Source organism: Xiphias gladius, chromosome 18, assembly GCF_016859285.1.
Source record: "Xiphias gladius isolate SHS-SW01 ecotype Sanya breed wild chromosome 18, ASM1685928v1, whole genome shotgun sequence".
In the NCBI taxonomy this organism is placed as follows: domain Eukaryota; kingdom Metazoa; phylum Chordata; class Actinopteri; order Istiophoriformes; family Xiphiidae; genus Xiphias; species Xiphias gladius.
Window position 1 is genome coordinate 14115184 of NC_053417.1, and position 21609 is coordinate 14136792.

Genomic DNA, 21609 nt, shown 5'->3' on the forward strand with positions numbered 1-21609 from the left:
GATTCTCAGTCATCAGCTCTCATGATATCCATCTCTAACTAGAAGTGTTAAATCAAAGGTAACTGGACTTTCTGCAGATCAAACACGTCATGATGCTTGTGATTATAAATAAAAACATCAGCTACTGAATCATAATTTTCACATTTTCTTTATTTTGAAGGGAACATTAACCATGGAGCCATTCTATCTAATACAACGATAATCCAATAGGACATAGCTATTTGCCGGAGGGGTACTATGTGACCTATCTTTGAACAACCTTTTTGGGCTAACTAAAGTGTATTCAGTGCCTTATGACCTGCTCTTGATTGCATCTCAAGCGGGACAAAAAGTGATTGGATCACAGCTCCCCCTTTCCCCTGATACCTGCTGGTAATTGCAGACCATGATCATTACCATGGTAGCACTGAATAAACTCTAAAAGATTAGAAAGTGTTTTTTTATTGTTACTACTGAGCACACTAAGAAAGACTGTGCTGAAACATGTACAGAACTGTCCAAAAGTTTTAGGTACTTTAGATGCTTAGATTCTCATCCATCATCATCAGTACCATCAGGGAGGCATCTGATAGGTCCCAAATTCATTCAGCAACGAGCCCAAACATACAGCCTGAGACATTAAGAACTAAATTCAACAAGAAAAACAAGGAGTCCTGCAACAGATGGTCTGGCCCCCAGAGAGCCCTGATCTCAACATCATGGAGTCAGTCTGGGATTACATGAGGAGACAGAAGACACTGAGACAGCCTAAATCCACAGAAGAACCGAGGCAAGATCTACAACAACATACCTGCCAATTACCTTGAAAAACAGTGCACAAGCGTACTGAGGAGAACTGGTGCTGTTTTAAAGGCCAAGGGTGGTCACACCAAATACTGGTTTGATTTAGGTTTTTTCTGTTTACTGCACTTTGTATGACGTATCCTTGCTTTACTTTAAGTGCCTAAAACATTTGCTCTGCACTGTATAGTCTAAATACAAGTCACAGAATAACAGAAAAACCGGAGTATCTAAGATTATCGAAATTTACTTGAAGGAGTTTCAGGCCGCCAGAGAAGGAAGTCCATGTTTGGAGATGTATATTTCAATCAGTTTTTTTTTTCTTACAGCTATATTGCACAATCATGGTTTTAAATCAGGAAATTAAACAAAGGTTTGCTTTCTTGGTTCTCCTAAATTTGATTTGGATATCAGCAAATCATTAACATATTAACATTGACATTAACTTTAATAGTTCATGGACTTGCTTTAAATTTGTATGATCCAGCATTAGAATAATGGTGAACCTACCGTTTAGCACTCTAAATACAACAATAAAACATCCAAGGACTGAACTGCCTAAATGTACTTTTATAGTTAAAACAGCCTCGGCAGGTAAAATACTGGGGTAAGGACTCCAACGCAACGAAAATACTGCAAAAAACTACAGTGCGGGTCCGGAAAAGGAAATGGGAACGGTTTCTGCAGAGGTCACCGAGAACTCGCGGTGGCAGCCGGAACGTCGGCGGACTGTGTGCCTAAGCTGAGGAGAGGTGCGTGTCCCCAGTGTCCGCTCCGGTCGCCCGGTTAGGAATGCGCCTCGCGAACCCGGTGTGTGGTGTAATATTTGGTGAAACGCCAGCAGGGACTGTGGTGTGAGAAAAGTCATGGTCTGGCGTCGCCTGCACCATTAGTGTCTCGGCGTGCAGGTTTGATTCATTGAGCTAGCTGTCGTTAGCCCGCTTCGTTGATTCATAGCACGCTAGGTCGCTAGCCTCCGTCTGTAGCATTCCTGCTAGCCGGATAGCCCGCTAGTAGCTAGTTCGAGTTTGCTGCTGGCCGATCTAGTCCGAAAGGAGAGGACCAGACGGACTGCTGAAACCAGCCGGTGTGTTCCGAAAGAGGAGTCGGTGGTGGCAGGCGGGGGCCGGGAGAACGCGACGGGGTGGAAGTGAGTCAGGAGCGGCTGATGAGTTCAGACCAGAGCGGGGAGCCGCCGCTGCTGCAGGAGGAGGCTGATCCGGGACCAGAGACCGGTGGGAAGGACGAGACTCCGCTGGGGAGCGAGGGAGGGTCAGGCGGCATGGTGAGTGAGGCCTTCTTTAGCAACCGAGCTAGCGCTAACTGGCTAACCCAGTGCCGCTCAGCGGAGACCTGTTAGCACAGTACGCCCCCCAACCCCCCCCGAAAGCGTGATGAGCGATATTTATCAAGCAGCAGCTAAAATTAACAACAAGAGAGACACGATTTAAAATGCTAAGTTTCAGTTTTAGCTTTGACTTTGTGATGATTTGTGTAATCACTTGTGTGGTAAGCGTTTAATTGCGAGGTGATCTGGGTTATCAAGCAAAAACACAGCACATACGGCAGCATTTGCATGACTACTAACATGCAGCCGTTAACGTAGCAGGCAGGTGATTTTATTCGCTCTCCATCAGCCGGATCCCCGCTGTAGCTCCTCCAGATACATGGCTAAAGCTAGCCTAGCCACTGTAACAGCAAGCTCATTAAGTAGTTTGCTGAGTAATCATTAGCATATAAGTTATGAGACAGCTGTAGAAGGACCGCAGTGCTGTTTGGAGTGGACAAGTACTGACTGAGTTTCTTTCAATTTTGTAAGTGATCGATGCCTCAGTTTTTTTTGGCCGAAGAATGAACATTCATTCACTCTAATGTTATCTGTTAGCTAATCGCGCTGCTAGCTAACCTAGCTAGCGCATTGACATGCGTTGCAAATACCTGGCCTGTGCTGCGCAGCGCAGTCAGCTGACATTACTTGGCTTGCTACGGCCTGTAACACAGAAAGATGAATTTTAACCATGTGTCAAGTTGCGCGGCGCATAAATGTTCGTGCTCTTTTGAACGACACTGGGACCTAACCGTTTGACACATCCATGCTTGTCTAACTGGTGGAGAGAAGTGTCCTGAGGCATATTGTGACTGGCAGCTGTTCTTGTCAGGCCCACTGCTTTTGCAAAAAAGGGAGTGGATCTATTAGCAGGTGGAGAGCGACAATGTCAAAGGAAGAAACTGGTCAATTTGACAGTTACTGGCGTGCTGTATGTACGCAGGTACAGTACTTAATATGTACAGTATGTGATCTATTCTTGGCCACAGATCTTTGAAGGGTCAGGATTTCTCCTACCATTCCACAACCCCTTTGATGTGGAGAGTCAGAGCTGATCCTTGAATAATGCCTAACAAAAACATAATTATGTTGGTGGCAGTAAAATAAAATACTCTCAGCATTACGTCAGTTTGTTGTTTTTTACCCGGTTGTATCCACGTTTGTTACAACAGACATTTTGGTTACACAAAGCATTTGTAATCATTCTCCTCCTTGAGGTTAACAGGGTAATAGCCTCTTGTTGACAGGGGATAATGGGGCCCTATTTAGGCATATTTCATTGTACGTCTCTGGTTTCCAATTATATGCCATGGAAGCCCAGTAGTATGCAGGTGTTCGTGCCATCCCAACATTACACCAGGTGATTTCGTTCAGTGCCCCCACAATATAAGATTAAAGTAATTTGTGAATTCAGCAGGTGTAGTGATGGTTGGCTGTAACCTGCAGGCTCTCAGTCCTCCATGGTACACTGTGGGGACCACAGTTTAATTCCTTGTTGAACTGTCTGGTTTTTGTATTTATGTTTCTGCTTAAGTGATAGCGGACGTGCCATTGCACACGCTGTACAGATGTAATGTTTACTTAAAAAATGAAAGGTAAAATTTGATCTCAGTTTCAGACAAACTCTCTGTTTTTGAGGGAGATAAATCTGTGGACATAAGTGCAGGAATTTCAAAACTACATGGATATAGTTTGGATTTTATCGTGAGATTAAAATACATTCTATTAAGCAGCAAGATGTTTGATTGTTTTTTTATTTTCCAAGTCCATTGCTATAATTACATCAAGTTATCATGTTGCCCTCAGGTTTCAACCTTGTTGGACCTAGCTTTTCTAAAGCCATTGGATCTCACATAATAGCTGTTAGGTTAATTTAATGCATTGAAGATGCTTTTTACATACTGCTTAGTGCTCAGTAAGTACTGAATATAAAAAGTAACTCAATGTGTTTGTGTAGAAAAACAAATGAGTGCTAGTGGTTTGACTGGATAATTACCAAACGTTCTGTCTGTGTACTGTAGTGTGTTTAAAATCCGTTCAGTCATCAACAAATATGTTTGAACAGCTCAGATTTTTTTCCAAATATTCATTCTGACAATAGTCCGGGAATGAGTAAGATGCCCAGCAGAGATGATATAGCAAATCTGAGGTGAATCAGCGAGAATATTAAATACATGATACTCAACGTAGTGTAGGTCTAAATAGTAGATGCAGCACATTAGTCACATTCCAATCTATTCAGATACAAATAAACTGTCAAACTGCAGCAGTTTGATTTAGACAACTGACAGCTTTACATGCACAATATTATCTACATTGTTTTTTTTTGTTTGTTTTTGTTTTTTTCCCTGTGTATGTTTGAAATATTTGATTGAGCTAAAATATAAAAAAATAATTCTGCTTTTAATGTTGATATGATTTGCACTCTCTTGATCCTGCTGTTTCTGCTTTGAAGGTCACTTCTAAGGGCGCCGGTTTGAACCCAAATGCCAAGGTGTGGCAGGAGATGCCTGTGACCCCCAGCGAAGCTGTTCCCAACAGCCCTCATTGGCCCCCCTCAGACATGAGTGAGGGTGAGATACACTTCCATCAGCCCAATTAAATATCCATCAGAATGGTCACAACTGATTTTAGTAAGATTTACAGAGCTTTAAAATGTGAAAAAACAGTATTTCTTTGGAAAATTGGACATTATCATATCCATGTCTATTGATATAAATACTGACATTTTCCTAGTCGACACCAGCCATAACAGTAATTCTCATGTTTAAACTAAACTTTGGCTCAAGTTCTCACTTTGTAGTTTTTTTAAGCTTTCCTTGACAACATCTGTAAACATCCAAACTTTCTTAAAGTACACACACAGTTCTACAGAAATGTATGTATGGACTTTCAAAACAGGCGAGGTGAAGCAGGCTTGAAAACTGGGCTATTTGCTGTTGGTTCTGAATGAAACTCTTTACCTTGTTCGCAGGTTATTCTGAGCCTTCGTCTGCTGGGTGCAAGCAGTACACTGTGGGATTCACGGCCCTGGATGACAGCAGCTCCACAGCAACAGCTGAGATAGCAGTAAATGGAATGGACCCTCCAGAGCTGGGCTTTCCCCCCACTGAGTCCACCACAGGGACCTCAGGTCAGTCATGTCACATCACATGCAGTCGTCCCCACACACCAACTGAGGCAACTAAGGATTATTCGGTTTTTCAAAACATTCATTCATTTATTCATCATCCAAATAATAAAGTTTGAAGGGCATATAAAACTCAATGTGCGCTGCGCCAATAAACTGTATGGTCCTCAGTAGTACCATTAACAGTCTCCACAGCTTAAATACAAAATCGTTCAGTGATAATTACCTCATAAATCTGCTTTCCATTGAAGCACATACAGTATACCAGTCAGTAGGTTGTCATACCAACTGATCAGCTCAACAGGTGATTATCAGTGGTTAAAATGCAGACTGCAGACTGATTGCTCTCCATGCCACATGGTTCTGCTTAACTTTGACAGACTTCCAAGAAGACAAATTTAGAACACACACAGACTTTTTGGCCCCACTTAACCTGTACTGTAATTTGTATTTCATGTACCACCGTCACACGCAAACCCTGTGTATGACTTGGGGATAATTAACCCATGTTCAACCCTCGTTTGACCTGTGCAGACTAGTTGTGACCTTTCACAAAAGACCATTTTCTTGAAAGGGTCAAAGTCCAAAAACATTTGATCCTATACTACCCACAACGCAACCCGATTGCATCTTTTCATAACACCTTCCCTCTCTGGTAAAGCCTCATGTATTTCACTTGTGTTGCACTGAATGTAATGAACTTTTTGCTTTTCTTACTGCTGACTTTTTGCTTTGTGGTTCTCAGTGGATTCCAAAACTGAAGAACAGCCGATCTCCTCTGAGAATCTGCGAGAGTCTCTGAAGAAAGAGCTGGAGTTTTATTTCTCTAGGTAAGAGGCAAGCACTCAAAGCACCTTTTATAGAGCAGAATTTGGAAAGTGGACTTGTTAATTCCCAAGTCAAGAGAAGGCTAATCTACATGGATTTGTTGTTTTGTGATTTTTAGAGAAAACCTCTCGAAGGATTTGTACCTGATGTCCCAGATGGACAGTGACCAGTTTGTCCCCATTTGGACTATAGCCAGCATGGAGGGCATCAAGGTTCTCACCACTGACATGGACCTCATCCTGGATGTGTTGAGATGTGAGTGAAAAGTTTAGGGTGGTGCATGTTAAAACAAGCTGCATACATCTGTGCTGTGTCTGGATTTAAATACCTTGAATTTCCCTCAGCCTCTCCTATGGTACAAGTGGATGAGAAAGGGGAGAAAGTGCGTCCCAATCACAAGCGGTGCATTATTATCCTGAGGGAGGTCCCCGAAACCACACCTGTAGAGGTAAAGATGACTACGCAATAAAAACTGCATGTGTTTGGTATCGTCAAATTTGTGTTAGTTTAGCTCAAGTATGAGACCTTAGTTTGTCATCTCATTCACAGGAAGTGGAGTCACTGTTCAAAAATGACAACTGTCCAAAGGTGATAAGTGTCGAGTTCGCACACAACAACAACTGGTACATCACATTCCAATCAGACACGGATGCTCAGCAGGTACTGCCAATCAAATTTCACTGTATATCACACTGTCTGCAGTGTTCAGTTGAAATGCTGTACCATGAATTGTCTTATGATTCTCTCTTGCGCTCCCATAGGCATACAAGTATTTGAGAGAGGAAGTAAAAACATTTCAGGGAAAACCCATCATGGTGAGTCAAATTAAAACTCTTTTGTCATTTTGGAAAGGCCAGTTTGCAAAGTTATTTTTTATCATTTTACAACGTTTCTTTCTTTTTTCCTGCTAACAGGCCAGGATAAAGGCCATCAACACATTCTTTGCGAAGAATGGCTACCGTAGCATGGATAGCAGCCTGTACGCTCAACAGTCCCAGAGCCAGTCCCAGTACAGCTCTCCACTCTACATGCAGCATGTCTACCCCCAGCAGCAGTACCCAGTTTACGGCATCGTACCTCCCACCTGGACGCCTTCGCCCACACCGTATTTTGAAACTCCTCTGGTGAGACGCACTGTAATTAGACGATCACGCAGCTACAAAAACCTACTCTGGAATCCACCCGTCATGCAAACCTTCACTTCCAGTTACAGCTTATTTTGTCTCTGTGCATAAATAAGTAAAATCTGATGCAAGAAATTAACCTTGAAAGCCATATGTTGTGCGCCAGCAGTAGTTGGAGTCTCACCTCACTAAAAGGCAAAACAAACAAACAAAAAAACACCCACATAATCACTTATTAGTCATTGGACCCTTGTTTGTTGTGATGTCTATAGAGAAATGTGTTGAGTGAATTCAAATGAGTCCTTCATTTTTTTGCAGTTTAAATTGTTAGTAGACAAACACACAATACTTTGCATTACAACAAGTTAGCCAAAATATTCTGTATTTTTCTAAAGCAGTTGTACATCCAGAGCAAACGCGGAGCAAGTAATACTGTGAATTTATTTATTTTTTGTTAATACTGCCTTTTTTCCTTGTGCAGGCACCGTTTCCCAACAGTAGCTTTGTGAATGGATTTGGCTCTGCTGGACACTACAAAACTGGCTCCGGTTCTCTTAATATCACTCGCCAATTCAACAGAAACCGGTAAGGCCTTCTTTTTCCAGATGCTGTTTTTCAATTTGTGAATTTTTTTTTTTTTTTTTTTTTTTTTTTTTTTTCTCTTTCTAGTTTGGACTTAAATCTAAGTCTGCTATCTGCATAAACATAATCTAATTGGAATGTTTAACCAATTGTGTCACCTGCAATAAAGTTTTGTCTAAAGATAATGTAACCCCCCACCAGGGAACTGTTGTTCACTCCCTGTCTTCTTACTGTTCCAACAGTGTCCCCCTCTATTCAAGAAAGAATGTATTAAATGCCTTCAGGTACAACTATTATACTGTACAATAAGCTTCATCGCTACCCTCATCTCTTACCATCCTGCAGCAGCAAATGACTAAATCCATAACGGGGCCCATGCCTTCTGCCAGTCAGACTTTCATAGCCATAATCCCTTTCACCACTGTGATAAATGTTTGTTGCCAGGTAATGGACATCCTGGATTTGTCATGTCATTTGATAAATGTATGCTTGCCTATTAAATGGCAGCAGCTGCTTTCTGATTCTGAGCAATTGCCTTTTTCCAGTTATCGTCACCTTGGCTTCAAAAAATCCTCGTTGCATTTTCATTATTACATGTAACACTTTCTCTCCATCACAACTAACCATCTGTTTTATTTGTTCATTGTTTTCCTCCTTGTTTTACCGCTGCTTTTCTTTGTCAGTGATTGTATTACCATATGCCATGTGTAATATGCCATAACAAAGAACTGCTGACAGCTTGAAGCTGAGTGTAGGTCAGCTGTCAAGCTTTAATCTGTATGCTTTAAGTCTTTCCCAAAGAGATGACAACTTTGCAAGTTTGTTTATAGAGTGAAAAGGCAGCTTCACACAGAAATTTCCCACTGTATTCTTCCCACGTCAGACCTGGTGATGAGATCATGATGCGCATAGAGGGAAACCAGGGAGTGGAGTAACTGGCTTTGGTTCTCTCTTTCTCCTCTTTATCTTTTCCTTTTCTTTCATTTCTCTCTATCTTTGCCTTCCAAAGTTAGGTGCTTCACTCCCATCCCAATGAGCGTTCAGATTATGAGATCTGAAGGTCAAAGACTCATGAAAAGATCAAGCCAACTGAATCATGCTGCTAAGTTTTTGACGACAACATTATCTGCTCCAAAGTTTTGTTGTTCATTAAGATATTACTAGCCTGTCTAGATCTTACATGGGCGTTGTCAGCTCTACTCAATGAGTTTATGATTGGTTGCAGATTGCAAAATATACAGTACAGTCTGTTGACATCAAATGCTTCACCTCTTCAGCCAATCATGAGCACGAATGTAGTCCAAAACTCCTGCATGTCTACACATTTACCCTGGGGACACAGCATGCTGTCTCATTCCTCCAGCAAACTATCAAGTCTCCATTGGTGCCACCAGTGTTTCCTTTGAACTCATTTAGCCGTTTCAGCATCTATTATCTAAAAATTGTTCAGGGACCCCAAAATATAGCAATTCGATTTTTTTTTTTTTGCTTATAGGCTTATAACAGAGTGTTCCACTTATCATCCCATAACCACTGTGATTACAGTGCAGTTTTCTCTATACAAAAACTCAAGCTCCACTTATAGGACCAAACAGTGGTTTAACATGTTATAGCCCGTTAAACTGGATTTGCATAACTGTAGTAGCTGCTGAACAGTTTTCAAATATGTTAAGAGCGTTCACACATATTGATATATTATTGAACTGCATTAGGAAAATGACCTAAAACACAATGTCATAATGTCTTTTTGTGTGTTGTTTATGCTTGCAAATGCATTACCACCTAAAAATAACGACAAGACAATCTCAGTTGGCAGTTTATTAGGGACACCTAGCCAAAACAAATGCAGTTTAATACAGCAGCCTTGAAATAATTCCTCCCTTCATGAAGGTTATAATGTTCAGTTTGTATTGAAAATGTCGTAGAGAGATGTTGACTCAACTTTGCGGTCATTTTGGAGGCTGCAGTTTGGCTGTTGAACTGTAACTGAACTGTGTTGTAACGGAATGTTTTCAGACGGGTGTTTCTATTATTTTGTCCATCCCATTTATATCATTGAGGGCAGGCTAAATAACAGATACCTCTCTTTATAATGCAGTGCAGCTCAATAGCACCATGAACTACACCCCCCCCCCAAAAAAAATATCATACATTTGAATCAACATCTCTTTAAAACAATTTCAATAAAAAAGCTTAACATTCAAAGCGTCAGGTAGTATTGGAAAGTATATGCACTTTTTAGTGAATGGGCTTACATGTAAAAAACACCAGTATGATCAGTGTTGCACCTCCTGAAGTTTATTCTTAAATTCTTGTGGCCAAAATTATCCCCAAAAGCAAAAGGCTGCATAGAAAACACTGGTTGCTAGTAATTCTTAAGAGTTTTTAGTTTATTTATTTATTTATTTTCTCTCTCTAAATATCGGCCTTGCTCATAATTACCTGTTCCCCACTGCAACAGAAACCATGTGAAGCCCCAGGTGAGGACAAGCGAAGTGACCCCAGCATCCATAACTCCTGTCGCCTTGGAGAGTCTGACTGGACTGCGCAGCCCGCAGCCTCCTGCTCCCATTGCCGCCGCCACCACCACTAACCCAGTCCAGACAGCCTCCGACCTGAGCATGGCGTTCTCACATCTCTCCTCCTCTTCGGACCCCAGTGATGACAGTGGCATGTCTGGACGTGGAAGGTAAGCCTGTTTGGTCTGTTTTAGCTACTGTCTGATTTGTGCCTGACTGTAATGGCTGCTCCTCATGGGCTGCGATTTGATCGGTGACACTTGACTGATGTTGAGTCGCTGTTGACAGATAATTTAATTGCATTTCAGACGGAGCACAACCTACAGAGGAACACGGAGGAGGCGAGAAGACGAACGGGTCACGGTAAATAGCAGTTTCATGTTGTCTTAAAACCTTGTTGTTGTATTTAAAACACGAATCATGTCGTGATCTTTCTGTTTGCTGGCTCCATTTCCATTTCCTTTATCAGAGGCCTGTACCGCTAGCAGAGGTCAAAGTGTCTCCACCCAAGTTTGACTTGGCTGCCACCAATTTTCCACCTCTTCCTGGCTGCGTGGTCAGTACACAGGGAGAGCCAGTGCTAGAAAACCGAATGTCAGATGTTGTACGCGGTTTGTACAGGGATAAGGTAAGAAACTGTAACAGTTTGTAAATCTCTTGGATATACTGCCTTGGAAACTGTTGAGAGGAGGACTTCAGAGGAGACGTAATGTGCATACCTCCTTGCTTTTTATAGACAGAACAAGCCAATAAAGAAGCCACTGTGAGTCCAGGTTCAGGCCAAGCCTCAGTCACAGAGGAGGCTGTGGCTGTCTCAAGTCCTGCCCTGACAGCAGCAAAATCTGCTACACAACCACTTGGACCCTCAGTCCCTGGGTACGACTTTCTCAATATCTACACTTTTAATTCAGGATATTGAAGTCTCCGGTGTCTGTATTTAACTTAAAAAATTAACTTGAATGTCTGAAACTGTTGTTCTGATAGTATCACTCGTCAGGAGAAGAAGGTTGAACGGGCAGAGGTCCCAGCTCCAAAAGCAACACCGCGCACACCTCAAACTACTGTCAACCCCTCCTCCTCCACACAGCCTGTGCCTAGCTCCAGGCCTCAGGCCTCTGTTGCCTCCACGTCAGCGTCACCCAGCACGCCGGCGTCTGCTACAGCCACTATTCCCACCCCTGCACAGGTGAGAATCTGGTTCTTTGCAAGGACAGCCAACACTTGAGCATAGTTGTCCTCCCGATGATGAGCTCTTTTGCGCATAGAGGGAACTGAGGTAGTGTACTGACTGGCTTTGGTTCTCTCCCTCCTTTCTATCTGTCACTCTTCTGCAGTGTTTCTGTCTTTTTTTCCTCTCCGCCCTTTCCCACCACAAGTCCAGAACGTTCGCTGCCACCCCAATGAGCGTTAAGATTATGAGATCTGAGGGTTTTATGAGAGGAACCATGAAAGTGAATGTAGAAATAGGATTGTGTGCTACATCTTTTAAAATTGTGCTCTTTTTTCTGCCTTGGTTCAGGAGCCACGTAAGCTCAGCTACGCAGAGGTTTGCCAGCGGCCACCCAAGGACCCTCCCCCCGTGGCCCCTGCCCCAGCTTCCTCCGGCACCGCGTCGGGCCAGCCGTTGCGCGAGTTGCGCGTGAACAAGGCTGAGGAGCCGGGCTCCAGCAGTGGTCCTGGAGACAAGCTAGAGAAAGGCCACGACAGGGAGGGGGGATGGGAATGCAAAGAGAGCCGACCACCACGTGAACGTGACTCTCAAGGCTACTACCGCAGCAATGGCCCCAGAGGCACCGGGGGCCTCAAGTATCGGGAGCAGAGGCGCCCGCCTCCGGCCCGACGCAGCTCCCCCCAGGGAGGCTACAGGCACACTGGCAAAGAGCAAAATATCCCACCAGTATCGCCAAAGTAAAAACTTGATATGAATAGGAAAAAAGATGTATGAATATATACATGGATATATATAATTATATAAAAATGAATAACATAAAAGCAACAACATTATGGTAGCCACCTTCCCTCCTGGAACTTGTCCAGTGAAAAGCTTTTAAAATGACAATAAGACCGGGACATCCAGGACTAATGGGCAAAATGACACCTGAAGAACTTTGACAAGTGATTTGAAAAGGAAACAGAAATCTTGTCTTTGCCTCCAGCATTATGCTTAAAAGAATTTAAGTGTGATTTATCTGGAGGTCATCTCATTTATGCTCTGCTAGGGAGAGGTGGGATGCTGGGCCGCGTAAATGGCCCTCTACCTGTTTTGATTTTAAAGAATAGATGTTGGTCTGCTAGAACAATATGCACTAAGAAGAAAAGAACATGCATATTTGTCATGTACATATACAAAGATATCACTAACACGCAATGAGACATCAGTTTTGTTTTTTTTGTTTTTTTTTTTCCCGCGTGCTTAAGGTTGCAAGTATGACTGAAGGGTTGACTGATGTCTGTGTATGCATTGATTGTTAAACAAAATGATTGAAGTGCTACAGTGCGCTGTTGCACTGATGTAATGAAATGGATGATTTTTGATTTTTCACCCGAGATTAAGAATCATTGTCCCGAAACTGGACAGTGTGGTCTTCTAATGTATATTAATGAAATGTGTTCTACGGTGGTATTTTGATCCTGGTTTATGATTGGCTTCAGCTGTAACAGTCAGATATCAGAAACTGTTGATGTGCGCTGTAGTCAGATGTGTGGTTTTGTTTGAAGCCGAAAATCCACTTTGGTTTGGTCACTGGCCTGTTAGCCACGGTGGATCTGCTAGCCTGGTCCAAAGTTTTTCATGTTAAGTTTTATCTTTGCTATCTCTCTGAAGTGTTTTGGGTGTACCCACTCCGATGGATTCAGATTATTGTCATGATGATAATCAGTCAGGTTCTCTGTTTACATGTTTGTTTGGGTAGTAGGGTGATGTACTTCATGAGGAAAAAGAAAAGAGTAGGCTAATAGTAAGATTTGACTGTTCAGTGCGCCTGGTGGTTTAGGTGAGGTTTGGCTTTTCTACATCATCACAGGATATCCAGGTTAAGCTTATATCTGTGAATTGTTCTTAACAATGGCATAGTGTCAAAAATAGACTGAGGAGTGCTGTTAGCTAAGGATGATATCTACATAATAATTGGCAGCCGGGTTGTGGGTATAAAGAGAATTGGAACATTTTTCACGTGCTATGTGCCAGCTGCCTATGATCATAGTGTGCTAGGATAAAGTTTTGATTTTTATTGACAAGGTCTGCTAAATAATGTAGTCTTGGGGAAACTTTTGGCCCAGTGAAACTGGATTTTGAAGAAGCTGTAGAGGTGTAGTTGCCTATGCTATATTATAATAACCCTTCACTAGAAATGTGTGTGGGAGAATGTAATTGTTCTAGTTCTGAATTTACAGAGGGAGGCTTTTGACAGGAGGTATCCACCAGATTGTTTTGTGCTTTTAGGCTGAGTTTGCTGGTTTGTTTGTTTTTTTTTCTTTGTTTTTTCTTTTCTTTCCTTTTTTTAATCTTTGAAAAACAAACAGGTTGACTTTGAATTTGAAGTTTGACTCACTGTATGTATTGCTTTTTAAATTTATTTATTTTAATTTTCTGATGCGCAGCGCTTTTCTCCCAATCTTGGTAGGCTGGTTTCCCCAAAGTTGTGTGAAATCGCATTGGCAAAATAAAATCACGCATATGACATACTGTTCCAGATGTCAGCTGAGAGAAAATACTTGATGCATTGACTTTGGGTTTAGTAATGCAGTAAACGAGTAACCAATCACTGGGGCTGTTATTTCTTTTTCCTTAATGAGTATGAGCAGCTAGTGATTTAGTATAATTAAATAAATGCACTAACTTGTTTTTAAAAAGAATCTTACTCGTGAGTAAGGTGAAATCATTTTAGAAGCATATGGTTGATGTTGACAGGCTTGCAAATACCTACAGGAATTGCTTCCCCCCTCCATATGTTTGGGTTATTTTCTGTTAATTTGGGTTTGGGTGGCAAAAGGAAATATAGTAATGGATCAACCAAGTGTTTGAGACACAATCCTAGAACTGTATGAAATGTCACCAAAAATAAATTATTTTGATTTGGCTTTCCAGCGTCACATTTCTTTCTGCTGTCTTGTGTTTTGTGCATACATGACACATATCAGCAGGTGAATGGGTTGCAGCGTCAGGTTGGATCTCTCTCATTTTGAATGTAATTAGGAAAATCTGACTATAACTAACTGCCTTTTGTCCGTATCCATGTTTTATGTGTTGCAAGCAGATACGTAATGCCAAAGAGACCCTACTAAAAATGTAAAAAGTTGTAAGGTCAGTTATGGATGAAATAAAGCAAGAACCTGTAGCTTTGGGTGTAAAATTCGTCAGGGCCATTTGGGTTTGGTTGGGTTTCTTAGAGATGTGGCTACAGGCCAGGTTCTGGTCTCAGTTTTAGGCCTGTTTAGTACTCTACCACCTACATTGGCTGGTTGGATGGAGGTTCACTGGGGGATCTGGCAAACGGATAAAGGGCTGCAACTAATGATTATTTTCCTCACAATTAAACTACTGATTATTTTCTTGATCAATCACTTCATCGTTTGATCAATGAAATGTGAGACAACTGTGAAAAAGGGCCATTACAGTTTACTAAGGCTCTATTTGACGTCCTCAAATTGCTTTTTTTTTTTTTTTTTTTGGTCTGACCCACACTCCTCAAAAGCTCAAAAATATTCTGTTTATTGTCACAGCATATCCTCACAACTGAGAAGCTTGAAGTGAGGGAATGTCGGACATTTTTGCTTGAGAAATGACAAACAATTCCCTGATTATCAAATAGTTGCCATTTTTTCTTTCAGTTGAGAGGTTGATTGATCAACTGTTTGTTTCAGCTCCAAATCTGTTCTCATTTAAAAAAAAAAAAAATGGATAATGAAGGACTGGATATGAATGTGTGTCTAAGTTGAGAAAGAAAATGAATCTTAAACCTATTTTGATAATTGAATAACCATTTTAGGTCATTTATCAAGCTTTTGCTTCTCTGTGAAGATTGGCTGCTTTTATGTGTTTTATGTATTCATATGTATTCCTGTAAATTTGATATCTTTGGGTTCGGGACTCTTGGTGACAAATTGATCATTTTGACAATGTGTCCTTGGGCACTAGGAAGTTGTGATGACCATTTTTGCTATTTTCTGACATCTTGTGGACTAAATGATTAATCTGCAAAATTATCCAAAAAAAAAAAGTGCTGGTCAGCTGATCACAGAATAATGGTTAACTTGTATCCCTTGTCTAATATTCACTATAAAACAGACTTCACTGAAGTCTCTTTTCTTTCTTTACAGTTGTATCTAAGGGTTTGGGCACCCCTGGACAAATTCCACACACACACACACACACACACACACTAATTCAGTACTTAGCATTGAATTAGTGTGTTCTTTTGGCAGATATCACAGCTGGCAAACGTTTTTTGTAGCAGGTAAGAGTAGGTCTCTTCTTGATTTAGTTCTGTCCTGCACACACACATTTCTGATCAGGTCAGGGGACTGTGGAGGCCGTTCCAAAAGCTTGAGCTTGTGTTTCTTGAAGTGGTTCATGGTGGATTTTGAGGTCTGCTTTGAGGTCTGCGTTGTCCTGTTGTAGAAGCCAGCCTCTTTTCAGTCGCACTTTCTTGTGGGACTGCAGGACATTTGCATCCACGATTGTCTGGCTGCAAATGTAGTGGAATTCATTCTTCCCTTTATCTGTAAAATGTTGCCTGTGCCACTGGCTGCCACTCAACCCCAAAACAGAATATTTCTACCCCCCATGCTTTGCTTAACAGTTCGCAAACTAGGGGGTTACTAGGTACTGAATTAGTAGGGTGCCCACAATTTTTGCGCATGCCCTTGGGTGGGTCCCCCAGGGATCGCTTGGTGGTCAAAATAATAGTAAAGCAGGGGGGAAAAAAACATTCTTGTATGCAAAATTATTTTGCTTCTCAACTTTTCTGTATTATCTATATTTATCTATATTTAGACTTAAGGCCTCAAAACTATTCCAATCAAGAGTACGAATAATCAATCTTTGGTTGAACTGATCACAAGCTGTAAACATACGCGTTCTCTTATTTTGTGGACTAAATGATTAATCAATTAATCTGAATGATAATGAAAAGAAAAAAAAAATCGACCGTGAACAGAATCGTTCCTTGCATCCCTGGTCTAATATTCAACATAAAACGGACCTCACTGCAACCTGCTTTCCTTATATAGCCTTGGCCTTCCACAGTCCCGGGCGGAATATGGAACTATGACTTTGGAAAAAAACCCTCAGTGTCTGCGGTCAGTTCTCCGGCCGGTGTGGCTCGGCTGTCCACCAGGGGCTGCCTCTGCCAGGCCAGTCAGTCACCGGTGAGCTGCGAAGCCTCTTGTCTCGGTGACTCTCTTGCTGGTCGACCGTTCTTAACTCAACATGGACATGGGCCGACGGCATTCATGGCATGCCGGCGGATGCCTGCGGTGCTGCCGTTACGTTACATGCCCATATTGGGCAAGTAAGTATACTTGGCGAGGACGAGGCGGTCGCAGAGCGTAAAAGCCGGTATTAACGTGCGGCACGAATTTAGCTGGAGTTATCGCGGACCAAGGCGAGCGTTGGCCGCGGTCGGGTTTAAATACGGAGGAACGGTGGCTCGAGGAGGAGGGCGTGGCCGCAGCCGTGACGTTCTTCTGTGTTTATGTCAAACCGAGCAGCAAACAGTCCCTACAGTAACCTGTCAGACCTTCAAACCGTGGACCGAAAACGGTAGGTTATCTCGTTAGCATCGGTCATTTATCGACGGTGGATGCGGAAGGGCATTTCAAACAGCTTTCACAAAGATTTGGAAATGAATGTCAATTGATTTTTGTCCGCCTACAAGTGTCGCTTGCCCCTTGAATCTCCATGTTAACGTTAGCTCGCTAGCTAGCTAACTTGGTGCTAGCAGCGGGGGAAAATGTAGTCGGAGAGCATTTTTTTTTCCCTCTAAACCAACCCCTCGGCGTCTGCTTGTTAGCCAAATGGCAGTTTTAATTTGTATATTAACGTTAATCTGTTAATTAAAATAAACTGTCACTTGGTGTTAAACGTGCATCATTGTTGCAGACTGTCTTATGTTTTCTTTTTGATGCGGAGCATGTTATTTCTGAGCGAGCTAACACGAGCTGTTAATGTGAGCCAAATATCTAACGTTTAGCTGTTTACATGGCTGTAATTTTGCTGAAAATCAGCTCTTGGGCGACTTCAAGTAAGTAGCAACAGCCAGAACAAGGTCAGGCATCGGTTCTCAGATTAACAACAGTACTAGCATAAACTATCCAGATAGCATGGTCGGAGCTTAATGTCCTAGCAGTAATTCTTCAGTCAAAAATGATTATGATCAAAGTACAAGAAAATAGTAAATTTGTTTTCAACTAAACAACAACTAAGCAATTACTCATTATTGTCATCGCACACTATTGTATTAAAATTTGATATCAAAATCAACAAGTACTCTGGAAATCATGACTCTTGCCCACTTCATAGGATGTGAAATTGAAACTTAAATTGTATTTATAATAAACTCTAATATAAAATCTGATCATTTTGGACCCTCAATATTCAATATAACTCGTCACAACAAACCTGATTATGTACAGCCAGTGTGTCAGTTAATTTTACAGTAAATTTAAAAGGTGTATGTGCACATTTATATCTCAATTTGGACGACACTGTGCTATGAGTGCAACATCTGTCTAAAAAAATCTTAGGCCCATCGCCTGTTAAAATTGTTACTCATTTTATAGTGGGGTTTTTTTGCTGAGGAATCTCCATTGTGTCTTACAGTTTTTAAATCCAGCTTCTTGAAACATGTATTTCAGTGTGCTGTTGTGTCACCCCTGCCCGGGTGCCATGGTCCTCTGTCACACATGAGCTCTACTATGTGGTACATCATGCAAAGCATTCAAAGTAAATACTCCTTGTCTGAGCGACTCATCCGCACCATCGCAGCCATCCGCTCATTCCCACATGACAATGTGGAGGATCTCATTCGTAAGGTAGGCACCTGCTAATCTTTCAATTTGACTTTAAAATGAATACTATCTCCCAGTGTCATCAGTTATATTGACATCATCCCCTGTCTGCCTAAGGGAGCTGATGTGAACCGGATGCATGGAACACTTAAGCCGCTGCACTGTGCATGTATGGTCGCTGATGCTGACTGTGTGGAGCTGCTGTTGGAAAAGGGGGCAGAGGTATGTCATAGATGATTCCTACACAGTGAACCACATGGTTTTAGATTAATCTGCTACCTTCCAGACAGCCACTGTATGATATGACAGTCCAACTGCAGAGAGTTGAACCTTGCTTATGATACTGTACGTAATCCATCACGCTGAACATAATGCCCAATTTTATTTTTGCCAAAAATACATTATCTTTGTGGGGCAGTTCAGGTTTGAGGAAGAGCATTCTTTAAAATTCTTCCTGTTGATGTCTTGAAGAATGGTTTGACATCTGAAAATTTTATAGTGGGTTTCCAGAACCATTGACGCAAAAATTGTGTTGTTAGAAAATCAAACATAGAATTGAAATCACACACGATAATGACAATGTAACAGTTTTTGCATTAAAAGGTTGTCATTTGACACCCAATTCTCATGTGTTAGATGTTGAAATTTCCACTTAGCACTTAAACACACCAATGAAGTAGTGTTTTCATAACAGTTCTCGTTTAAACTATGTCACAATGTAGCTGCAGATAGTGCGACTTTGATAAAAGTAAAGCTGATCATCCATCTCTGCATGTTTAATGTCATACTGTGCTGTCATGAAATTAAACCAGTGGCTGCCTGAAAGGAAGGAAAATTGAATTCATTTATTTTAATAATACAAGTGATGTTTGAGGCTGATAGCTGGCAGTTATATAATATATGTGTTTTTTAGTTACTGGGTGAAAAAGTGCAAATTACCAGTATAGTCCTTTTTTAAAGGGTCGGTTCTACCCAAAAAAATTCTCAGTTACCACTAATGACATACAGCCCTACAGATAGGCTTTGTTTAAATTTTGTCCACATTTGGATACAACCATCTATAAAATTTCCGCTTCCACTCAAATACTAAGGACGAGAATGGAATTTTTTTTGAGGTACTCTCAGAAAATTAACTGAAAAAATTCAACAGCAATGTGTCTTTCCAGATACACTGTCCCTGTTACTTCATATGATCACTGTGAACAGTTCTCATGGGGATTTTATCTTTGGTAGAAAGTAGTTCCTGAAAATGTTCTTTGTAATTTGGGTAAACCAACCCTTCAACTGTAAGGGCTTGTGGCAACACAATAATCAGGACAAGCGGCACTGACAATTTGGAATTCCTCACCTTGAAACTGAATTTGCCCAGCTGTGGTGTATCTTGGTGCCCAATTACCACACCCTTACATACCACTTCACCCAGCTCTTTACCCCTTTTGTTGCTGTCTGTACAGTATGACCCAAAATAAGAGGTGGTCTTGTAGACGCCGTTACAGTCTGTGTGCCCAAGACCTATCACTTTGGGCTAGTCGTTGCATTTGTGCGATTAGAAAAGTGATGTTAACTCCCTAGCATAAGACTCCTAAAATATATTGACTTTATTTATCAGGTGAATGCTTTGGATGGATACAACCGTACAGCACTACACTATGCAGCAGAGAAGGATGAGAGCTGCGTGGAGCTGCTGTTGGAGTATGGAGCCCAGCCAAATGCGCTGGATGGAAACAAGGACACCCCACTTCACTGGGCCGCCTTCAAAGATAACCCAGAGTGTGTGAGGGCCCTGCTAGAGAGCGGGGCCTGTCCCAATGCCCGGGACTACAACAATGACACTCCTTTGAGCTGGGCAGCAATGAAAGGCAACCTGGAGAGTGTCAAAGTGCTATTAGACTACGGAGCCCAGGTCCATGTGACCAACCTGAAGGGCCAGACCCCTATCTCCCGACTGGTGGCCCTGTTGGCCCGGGGCCTGGGCACTGAACAGGAGGAGGAGTGCCTTGAGCTGCTGTGCCGGGCAGCAGGGCGGTTTGAGATCCGACGGGCGGACGGCACCCTTCCCAGGGAGCTGAGTAAAGATCCCCAGCTGCTTGCGAGGCTGACCAACATGGTGGCTCAGGCTCCCACGCTGCGCTCTCTGGCACGCTGTGCTGTCCGGCAGAGTCTCGGGGTGCAGTTCCTCCCCACTGCTGTAAAAGAGCTTCCTTTACCAGAGACTATCAAAGACTATCTACTGCTGAGAGACTGAGGTGATGAAACCACTGGCTGATCAATAGACAGCTCATCCCACTGCATATAGGAAGGAAGTGTCTCCATTGAATTATAGGATAGTGTCTGACAGTGGCTCTCATTTATTAAACCTTCTCGCAAAGCAATACAGATTTATGCACTGGGAGAGATGAACAAAACTTTCCATGGTTTTTTTTTTTTTTTTTTTTTTTTAAATTATCTAGTGCACAATGTCTAAATGAACAGTTTTTTTTAAGTACAGATTGATAAATTTGATCAATTTCAGCTGTAGGAGCAAACATCCTCCCATGCATTATATTCATGTTATTATAAAACTCCTGGCCTGTTAAAAGAAAAGTCTTGGTCAAACAGAATTTTCTCTGCCCACTTTGTATGCAGTACAGAAAGAAACTATAACACGTGGTTAATCCCTGTGATGTTGGGCTTGATCATAGGATTTAACCTACATTAAGTTAAATGTGTCAATCAACCAACCTTTTTCAACATGTTCATACAGAACCAGTACATCTGAAATTTTTACTTAGGCTTTACCTTTTTTTTTTTTTTTTTTTTTTTTTTTGTGTGCAAAATTCACAATAAGTATCTACTATTAAATTTTAGAACTTAAATATAATGAAAAAATGTATATGCCATTATGGTTTGTCACAGAGGATGAGCAAAATATTGTTAAATATTGAGGTTGGTGGTAAAATTAGGATATGCTCATTGTAAGATTATATTTAAAGATTAGATTTCCATTTAAGAATTTAAGGTCATGAATGAGGGCTAATGTCTAATGATTCAGGCTGTCCAGTAATTCACCAAGATGATGCAGTTCCTGAAGTAGTGGCCATCTTTCTCTCAGTGACGTCCCAGTGAACTCAAAGTGCAGTCATTTGTGCAATACCACGGTAAAAACAAAAAAATAAAATTAAAAAAACGCCCCACTTTGAGAAGAAAAGAACAGTTTTAGTTGCCACATAGACGCAACACAAGGTTTCAGATTATTATCATTGGTTTCACAAAATTTATCCTGCCTCCATCTAGTCCTGTGGAAATGTTCATTGCTGATAAAAGTGATGT

At 41.6% G+C, this 21609-nt stretch overlaps 2 protein-coding genes across 4 annotated transcripts; both read left to right on the top strand.

Moving 5' to 3' along the window:
* The first annotated feature begins 1446 nt into the window (after window positions 1-1446).
* Window positions 1447-14370, top strand: LOC120803859 (la-related protein 4). 3 transcript variants are annotated; one of them, XM_040152835.1, is made up of 17 exons: window positions 1447-2065; window positions 4563-4674; window positions 5082-5240; window positions 5983-6067; window positions 6184-6320; window positions 6410-6513; window positions 6615-6725; window positions 6827-6880; window positions 6980-7189; window positions 7671-7774; window positions 8014-8055; window positions 10233-10460; window positions 10599-10653; window positions 10760-10918; window positions 11027-11166; window positions 11275-11476; window positions 11810-14370. In XM_040152835.1, exons 1-17 carry the CDS (start codon window positions 1949-1951, stop codon window positions 12200-12202), a joined length of 2412 nt encoding a protein of 803 aa, XP_040008769.1. In that variant the 5' UTR covers window positions 1447-1948; the 3' UTR covers window positions 12203-14370. The 3 variants fall into 3 exon arrangements, with proteins under 3 accessions (XP_040008769.1, XP_040008768.1, XP_040008770.1); XM_040152834.1 differs by having other exon boundaries at window positions 1448-2065; window positions 4563-4680; XM_040152836.1 differs by lacking the exon at window positions 8014-8055 and having other exon boundaries at window positions 1448-2065; window positions 4563-4680.
* A 2497-nt stretch (window positions 14371-16867) lies between these two features.
* Window positions 16868-20701, top strand: asb8 (ankyrin repeat and SOCS box containing 8). Its single transcript, XM_040153317.1, has 4 exons — window positions 16868-17053; window positions 18148-18324; window positions 18418-18522; window positions 19910-20701. Exons 2-4 carry the CDS (start codon window positions 18196-18198, stop codon window positions 20543-20545), a joined length of 870 nt encoding a protein of 289 aa, XP_040009251.1. The 5' UTR covers window positions 16868-17053; window positions 18148-18195; the 3' UTR covers window positions 20546-20701.
* The last annotated feature ends 908 nt before the right edge of the window (window positions 20702-21609 follow it).